Source organism: Branchiostoma floridae, chromosome 10, assembly GCF_000003815.2.
Source record: "Branchiostoma floridae strain S238N-H82 chromosome 10, Bfl_VNyyK, whole genome shotgun sequence".
NCBI lineage: Eukaryota > Metazoa > Chordata > Leptocardii > Amphioxiformes > Branchiostomatidae > Branchiostoma > Branchiostoma floridae.
The window spans coordinates 12,127,133-12,136,168 of record NC_049988.1 but is presented as its reverse complement, the minus strand read 5'-3'; the positions used below and the strand labels follow the sequence as shown (position 1 = coordinate 12,136,168).

General features: G+C 40.2%; 1 protein-coding gene across 1 annotated transcript; it reads right to left on the bottom strand.

Moving 5' to 3' along the window:
* Positions 1 to 403: 403 nt before the first annotated feature.
* On the bottom strand, positions 404 to 6,397 carry LOC118423937 (G-protein coupled receptor 54-like). Its single transcript, XM_035832261.1, has 3 exons — positions 6,002 to 6,397; positions 1,796 to 1,931; positions 404 to 1,244 (listed from the first exon to the last, which is right to left on the bottom strand). Exons 1-3 carry the CDS (start codon positions 6,344 to 6,346, stop codon positions 538 to 540), a joined length of 1,188 nt encoding a protein of 395 aa, XP_035688154.1. The 5' UTR covers positions 6,347 to 6,397; the 3' UTR covers positions 404 to 537.
* Between the last annotated feature and the right edge of the window lie 2,639 nt (positions 6,398 to 9,036).

Below are 9,036 nucleotides of genomic sequence, written 5' to 3'. Positions count from 1 at the left end.
TATGCCTCCATCATAATTTCCCCAATATGCATTTTTATGTCTGCACTGGATCCATTCAAATATTTCAATTATATATATATATATATTACATAATTATATATGTACATGTGTGTATGATCATATAGATAGACTGTATTGTTAGTCAATCAACATACAAAGTAAAACTAAAAAGTATGTCTATTTCACAGCTAGTATTTCTTTTTTTCCAAACACGACATAAAGTTGAGATCCAGATAAGTAAACCTATTGCTTTCGTTATCAAACATTGCACATAGTCCCATTTTCCTGGTATAGTAATTAATTGTTTTCCCTTTTAACGTTGAGAATGGCAGAAAACATCATTTGTTTCCACCAACACATATATTCATATTGATATGAGACGGCAATTATCCCTAATACAAATATACTTGCCAAAAACGATTCTCCTTTCCATGATAAATGCAGCAAATTCTTATAGATATTGATTATCATGTCGCTACATGTTTTGTTACATAACCCCTTGACAGATTGGTGAGTAATGTGTGAAATTGGAGGCTTCTACTTCTGTTCATCTTGATTACAGTAGCTCATAGTTACTGCTGTGGTAGATGTGTTTTTGGCATTGAATGTGACAATAACTGGCCTTGCGGTTGACGACTTTCCAACCGACCATCTGGTCTGTGCCTGCGCTAGTCTAGCTCCAGTGCAACCGTTAGATCTCTTAAAAGATACACCCTGAACAGAGGGTGGTTGCCTGAACAGACATGGGAAGGATAGCTTAATACATCGTCGGTAGTTCTCCCCTAACAGGGTGTACACGAAAGGGTTTACCGCAGAATTGGAATAGCACAGAATAAGCGCAACGGTTTTAAGCCAGGCGGTTGTTTCGGAGATTTTTTCCATTTTTGTCTGTGTCTTAAACACGGCCCACATGTTGATGACATGGTTTGGTAGCCAACAGCAGGCGAAGAGAACCACCACACCCACCACCATGCAGGATGTCCGGCGGGCCTGCTTGGCGTGGATGTCCGCCTTCTGGGCGTGGCTCATGCTGAAGCGGTTGAGGATGCTGCGGACGATGAGGGAGCAGCTGAAGGTGCAGAAGACCAGCGGGATGACGTAGGTGATGAGGAAGGTGTACAGCATGTAGCTTCTCTGTGCTGACGTACTTGGCCAGACCTCCTTGCAGATCACCTGAGGTCCGAAGTTGTTGACCTCTTTGAGCTGAAGGTTCATCCCAAGGGGCAGGGCAAGGAGGAAGGAACCTGGGAGGAGGAGAATGAGAATGAGAAAGTAAAACGTTAACCTGGCCGTGGGTAGTTGGCGATGTCTCAAACCCACCACATTAATGCCTTCTCCTGCTGTAGCTATAGGCGAGCAACATAAAAAATCAATGGAAAATAGAAACACAGGCGTAAAAGAGAAGGTAACTAACCGAGATCTTGTTAGGACCTTATTAGCACAATCAACTGGAAATATTTATTATGATTCATTCAAGAAGTTGATAATATTTAGGGGAAGGCACGAGGCCATGGAACTTTTGTATAATACTCTTGGAGTTCTTACCATCATTAATGGACTAAGAATTGTTTATCATTATTAGATTATCATCATTAATGGACGATCAAATTAAGTTTGACCATTTACATTTATTTTATATTCTGTTGATTGATTTATAGTCTGTTGATTAATTTGTTGCAGAGTTCCCTTGTTAACAACTGAAGGGACTACAAGATTGATAAATGAATGAATTACTACAGCTTCCGTGTTTGGCTCGATGCATTTTTTAAGTATCGACTAAAATCGTCTGCCGTACCTATCCATGTACAGCCACTGGTAACGGCTGCCACCTTGGGCGTGCGGAAGTTGATGGAGCGGAGCGGGTGTACAATGGCGCAGTAGCGGTCAATACTCAGCACTGCAAGCGTGATGCACGTGGCCTGGACTGTAACCTGTGTATACAGAATTGAAGAAAAAATCCATATTTCTGTTCAAAATGATAGAACACTTATGTTTCTTCCTCTCCATACGAACAATACAGACAAATACATTGTTTCAAAACATATTTGTCCACATGTTTCAAGGAATGCAAGATGGACACGACTATATATATATATATATATATATAGAGAGAGAGAGAGAGACAGACAGACAGACACACGGACACACAGACAGACAGAGACACACAGACAGACAGACACAGAGAGAGAGAAACAGAGAGACAGAGACAGAGAGGATAAACTGGAGGTCTTGCCAAAAAGAGTGTGCCGAAAGGCATGGAAGCACTTAGGTAAAATGTTCTTTCTAACTCGGATAAAGGCTGTGATAACGTTTCAGTGTACTAGTTTCAATGCCTTAAGGTAAGTGCAACGAATACAACTAAATGTAGCTCAAAACTACTCAAAATGCTACAGATGAAAGATCAAAAGATCATGAAGGAAGATAAAAGGCCTTCGAGTACTCCTATTTTACAACCAACGTCTAAGATCCAAAGAGCTAATGTATTTCTTGGCAAATCCGCCGATATACAAGTAATGTACCCTGGAACATGTTCCTTCAAATGATGCCAGTTTGTCTATAGCTTTTTGATCTCCGGAATTGCCACTGAAGCAAGCACTTCTTTGATAATATAGTGCTCAGTGGAGTGGAAACTTCAGTGACTGCCGTGCAGCACGGTAAAGCCTTTTATCGCCAGATTTGAAATAGCTGTTTTCTCATCTGCTAAGTACATGTATGCTTTATGGATGTTTTTCCAGATCCAACTTAACGTATTTTTGGCAATGATTCAGCCATTCACTTGTTTCCGCTAAAGTAAATCCATACAATTCCCATTCACCTGATTCATAATTGGCCTTCCAGGTGCTTTATGAATGGAAGTTTGATGTAAGTTATTATTTTGCTCCACAATTTACATTGAGTCGCGGATGTCCCATGGCGGTAATTACTATTATCGCTATTACCCTCCTTTTATAATGGTAATTGCTAAATGCAGTGATCAACAGGTGCTAGACAAAGTCTCTGTATGATTACCCTTTGTTTCTGTATTAACGTATGGAGCACTCAAAGGCGTTATCAATCAATTTTGTCTTATCTTTATACTTTCTAATATGGGTAATAGTGCGTTTTTTTCTTCTTTTGTCTGAATTATGTATCTTTCTGTTGTGTAACAGACTTGAAAAGGCTTCAGGCTCGCGCTGCTTTCATTTGACGGCGCCCTTTAAGTCAGCTTTGACAACTGTGTAATTGACCTTGAGTCCTGGTGTGGAGCCTGTCTAACTCGATATACCGACCTTTTCATGTCTACCTTGAAGCTGCACCTCTTTGCATAATTCAGTTAGAGAATGGCGGAACCGAAAAGTATCTATAAGTACACTATAGTGGTGCTTGCCAAACCTTTAGGCCATGCTGAATTGGTTATATGGATGACATACTTTGATTTTAAGATCTGAGTAAGTGGTTAGGATGGTTGAATAAATAATTGAAGACACCGAAAAGTCCCCTGGAAAACTGAATTTTTAGCCAGGACCGGAATTGGAAGAGAATTTGCTCGACAGCCAAGGCAGGTTTTAGAAGGAGCTGAGATAATCACATTGTTGCTTTGTCATGCAGTGAGAGTTTGCCGGTCTCGCTTGTCTGGTGTCATCTCTCTTGGCTGTCAAACTCCCGCTCACTATACTGAGCAAGGAACACTATTGGTCTGGCATTAGTTACCTCTTATTCAAACACAGCAGCATATACTGGACCTTGATAGGGTATTACAGTCCACAGTGGAAATTTCAAACTACAACTGCTGAAAAAAGACCAAAGTTACTTTAGAATTGCACAAATCATAATCAATGTCAACATCCAAAGTTTGGGAAATATTTGGGTGTAGGTATAGCCCTTCAAAACTGAAGTAGAGTTGTTTTTATGCTTAATTCTCTTGAAATCAAATGCAGCCAACTAGTTTGCACTGGGCAGGGTAGGGGGCAGCATGGTGGGCGATTTGGTCATTAACAGCACTGACAAGCATCTCCTGGACGCTATGCATGGCAGGAGACACCAGACTAGGTAGGCCGGCAAAGTACCCCTGCATGACAAATCCCCGGTGTGCTTATCTAAGGTCCCCAGGAAGACCTGCCTTGGCTGCCGATCAAATTCTCTGCCGAGAGTCTGGCTGAAAGTCTGGTTTCCTAACCGAAAATGGCAAAGGAAACTACACTATTTTTGTTCTTTTCCACATTCCTTTTTTTATTTTGGAAGTCTTCACTCATTATTGTTATCCATTCATCAATATTCACATTTTCGGCATTCATTGTGTTTCCGGATATTTTTGGTCAGCATAACTCTAGAAACTATGTAATGATATTTGGTATGTGGGTAGATGTTGGTCAGGGTCTATTTGGGGCCCCTGGTGTGTGAGCAGCACTGCCAGCAGAAGGTTGATTTTTTTGCATCTTTTGACCTGCTATGATCTTTTTTTGGTGCAGATAACTTGTGATGTAAAGAAAAAGTGATGCATGTCTAGGCCTCTTAGCAGCTTGCTCTGGAACTACAGGGCATTCTGGTCAAGGAGCATGACGAAACATAGGAACGACAGATTTCCATGATAAATTACAGTTGTTCTGTACGATTGTCCGGACCCTGGATATTCTATATGCGTGGGCGTTTAGACGTCATGTCATCCACATAGCTGCATTCATGTCTGTATGGCCTTATGTATGAATGCAATAGAGACGGAGACCTTTGCAATCAAGGTGTTTTGTCTCTGTGAGCAAGGCTTGCCCTTTGTAATAACCTCGAGAAAATTTGAGCATCCCAGTTGTGCATACTGGACAGCCAAACAAATAGGTAGATAAATGTAATCAAGGTTTACCATTCGTCCTTTTTGTGGAATTCTTGCTAAAAGAAACAACGGCCTCATATTTAAGGCTAAACAACATACAAGGAAAAATAGACGGCAATTTTACAAAATTTCGTGTTTTCGTGTAACAATAGGTAATCTTCAGACTAGATTATTTCCACTGACATTTCGAGTAAAGTGTTTTGCGTTTGAAGTATTCTGGGCGTATGGCCAATTCTTTTCTACGTTTCTCATTACCCTTCAACCGAGACGTGCGCTCTACGAAACCTTCCGACCCCTAAGCTTTTAAAGCCTTTTAACAAGATCGACTTCATATTCGATGTAATATGTGTCTGAAAGGTACGCCATTTAAGACGATCTAACCTCCCACAAACTGACGTCAATATATAATTGAAAACGCCTCTGCCTAACTCACCATCAACAGCTGGAGTTAAACAACTAAAGTCACTAGCTTTACATTGCGACGTAGACAAATGTGAAGTTCCCGACCTTGACTTTTCTTTTCAGGCTTGTGACTTGGTTTTTGATAACATGCTTATCAATAGCACAGAAGATAAGTGAATGTTGCTTTGTTTTAGTTCCAGATTAAGGAACAACGGGCTTTTTAACCTCAAAATTTCCACGATCGCAAAAGTAAACAGACCATCATAGATTTCCTCTGTCCGTCAGAGCTCTTGTCAGTTGATTTGAAAGAAAACATTTTCCAACATTTTGAATGCCTTTGCATCTTTGGCCAACAACAATGAATTAAATGTTCGAAAATATGTGATCTATAGAGAAGACCATTTTGATGGTTGTTGAATGACTGAATGAATAAATAAATAAATGAATGCATGAAAAGATTAAAATAATGAACGAATAGTTTTTGTTATGATTATGAGGGTATATCGCCGCCACATGTTGAAATTGTATACTACAGAAAAGGCGTAGGAACAACTGATGACTTTTAGGCAATCTACAAATTAGCAATACTATTCAACCATCTTGACCACACTGGTATTCTAAACTCACAATTGATGATATCTGAAACAGATATATAGAGCATAATTTTACCTTTGCACTTGCAGCATGTATACCAAGTTATTAGATCCATAACTGTGGTTATTGGGAGTCATTTCTTCGGTATCGCTAATAAAGCAAACAAACAAACAAACAAACTCAACAAGCAACATTTCTCACCTGCATCATATAGAAAACGAAGGTGCACATGGTTTTGCCGAAGATCCAGCCGTACGTCAGGTAGTTGATGGTAGTGAAGGGGATACAGCAGACCAGGAAGGCCAGGTCGGTGACGGCCAGGTTGACGATGTAATAGTTGGTGACGGTTCTCATCTCGCTGAAGCGGGCCACGATGTAGATCACCAGCGAGTTGCCGACGCCGCCGATCAGCAGGATGACTCCGCACACGGTCGGCATGACGTAGGCCACGGCGGTCAGCCCGTGTGGTTCCGTCCGGTTGCCAGCGCTGGTGTTGCCGATAAAGTCTTCCGTGAAGTTGTTCATCTCTTCCGTGAGGTTGTCCATCTCTCTCTACAACACACAAGCAGATATGTTGACCCTGAAGATTGCTATCCCCTTATAGTGTAGCTCCATAAATTTTAATGAGCATCTCAGCACGTGTCCGTAACACCTGATCATCACGAAAGGTCATTGGGTGGAATAACGGGTGAAAAAAAAACTATTACATACATGGTAAAACAGGAAAAACCTTCTTTTGTAACCCACACAGTAGCATACAGTATATGAGCAACATCAATGAAATACTGTGTTTCGTTTCAGCCTAACCCTATGTATATTTTCGTCGGTTGCGCAGATTCTATTAGCAAAATGACGGTTGTTTGAATACATGTTAGACAGGTTAGACGGCATCAATAATAGTCATTTGGAATTTGAAAGACGTTGGAACTCTTTAATTTCACAATTGCAAATTGTCTTTCGTAATTGCAAGTGATGATAGTTCGCTATTGCTATATTCAGCTCAAAGCAACATCGGATTTCCAGGAGAGGAAATGTAATTTCTGACTTTGAAATTGGCCGTTTCAGAAAAGATGCTGAAAGCTATACACTCCGGTCTGGTCATAAAAATAACATGATTTCGATTTAATCGATCAACAAGAATCAGGTTGGTCGCAGTAATTACATATTGGAAGATAACCTGTATCCCATGGCTAAGATCCCTTAATGAGAAACCACTCTATCAATAAACTGTAGTGACCGCCTGTAGTTGTAACCGCATCAACCGAGAAGTCTGTGCTTAGAGATAAGCTGTGAGGCATGTGATACTCCATGGACATGGAAAGGCTTTCAGTTCCGGTTAGTGTAAAGTAAAATCATTGAAGTAAAAAATCTGCATGATGTTTATGAAATGGTAACAAAGATGAAGGTTCAAGAGAAGGACGTGCCCTTTTAAGCTATACACTGCGACTAGATGATCGCAGGGCTTTTAACATGGGGGTAAGGAATAGTTTGTTTAAGGCTTAACAGAGTCAAAGCTAGATATGGTTGTGTTAAGTACTGCACTTGACAATGTCTGTGGAATATCAGCCGGACGTTAGACAACTATAGACAACCGAACTATAGACAACGATATAGCTCTGCTGACATTCGGTGAGTACATAGTAATATCGCATTCTCTAGACAAACATGTCATTTTTAAATACTGTTCTTCCTTGACAGGGATTCGGAAAGGTCTTATTCTACGGCACAATGAAAGGTCTTATTCCACGGCAAAATAAAATGTCTTATTCCACGGCACACGGAAATGTCTTATTCCATGGCATAGGCAAAGGACTTATTCCATGGCAAAGGGAAAGGTCTAATTCCATGGCGCAAGCAAAAGTCGTATTCCACGGCGCAATGACTGATCGTATTCCACGGCGCAATGACAGGTCGTATTCCACGGCGCAAGGAAAGGTCTTATCCCATAGCACAGAGAAGGGTCCTAATGTAGGGCTTAGGGAAATGTCTTATTCTACGGAGCAAGGAAAGTCTTCTTCCACGGCTTAACTTGAACGTGTCAATTGGGACAATTGGGCAATTCATCTAATATGCACCATCAGTGGCACATTTGCATCGAATCGCAAGTAGACTTGAAAATTCGACATTTTCGACCTCAGATTGTAGTTCTTATTCTGTTCAGGAGTTGAGTTACGCAGGTCATTTTCCAAGTCATGGCATGGGTCCAATGTTGTGACAAAAGCGTGGCCAGGAGGGAAATTGACATCATCCTCGTGCAGTCTGGAATTCAACACTGCTGTGATAGTTCGTGGATTGCAGGATAAGCTGCCAATGTGACCCCCCTTGTATCCTCGACACGATATCTATCTCGTGTGAGAACTTTACGCATGTCAATATTTTATCATTCGAGTAATTTGGAAAGGGTCAGACGTTCTATGTAGATCCACCACATTTTGCCAATACTAGCTAAGGATCTGTATGTCAACCTAGGTACGAGTGCACCGGTGGAAAATTAATTCTTTGAACAAGAAAAAAATCAGTATACTGATGGTGGAATGTTTGATGAACAAAGTTTAACGTTTGTTCATCAAACATTCCACCATCAATATACTGATTTTTCACCAACGTTGGGCCTTTTTTCCTAACATTTTCGAAATCTTTGTTCGATCAATCTGAGACAGGTAACTGTTTTGAACATTTTTTCAACGTTCTAAACATTTTTAAATCTTGTTCCAACTTGATAGTAACATTTCTAACATCGAATTGTTCATTAGTGTCCAAACTATTAAAGCTTGCATATGTTTCACTATTTCTTTTAACACATTTCAACAATGTTCCAACATTTTGTGAATGGGTCAACAGTTAATCATACTACTACGCCAGTACTAGCAAAGGATCTGTATGTCACCCAAGGTATGTAACCAATATTTAAGAACGGGTGTGCAAATGACATATATTTTTATGTAGTCGAATGGAAAACGAAGATAAGACAAAGTTGATGCTAATGATTTAAAGTTTGTTTCTTTCGGAACTGTAATGTGAACATTGACAAATGAAATGTAGTTCATCTTCCACTGCTTTCCCATAACAATATTAACCAGCTCATGTTGTTTGAGGACAGGAGCTAACTATAGATAAATTTTGGGATTAGATTCTTATTTTTTATCATTAGAACAACAGATTATTAACTCATTGCCGAAAGTAAGTGGATGCTGATTGAAATATGTGACCGTTTCCAAAATACATTTGGTTGCTTG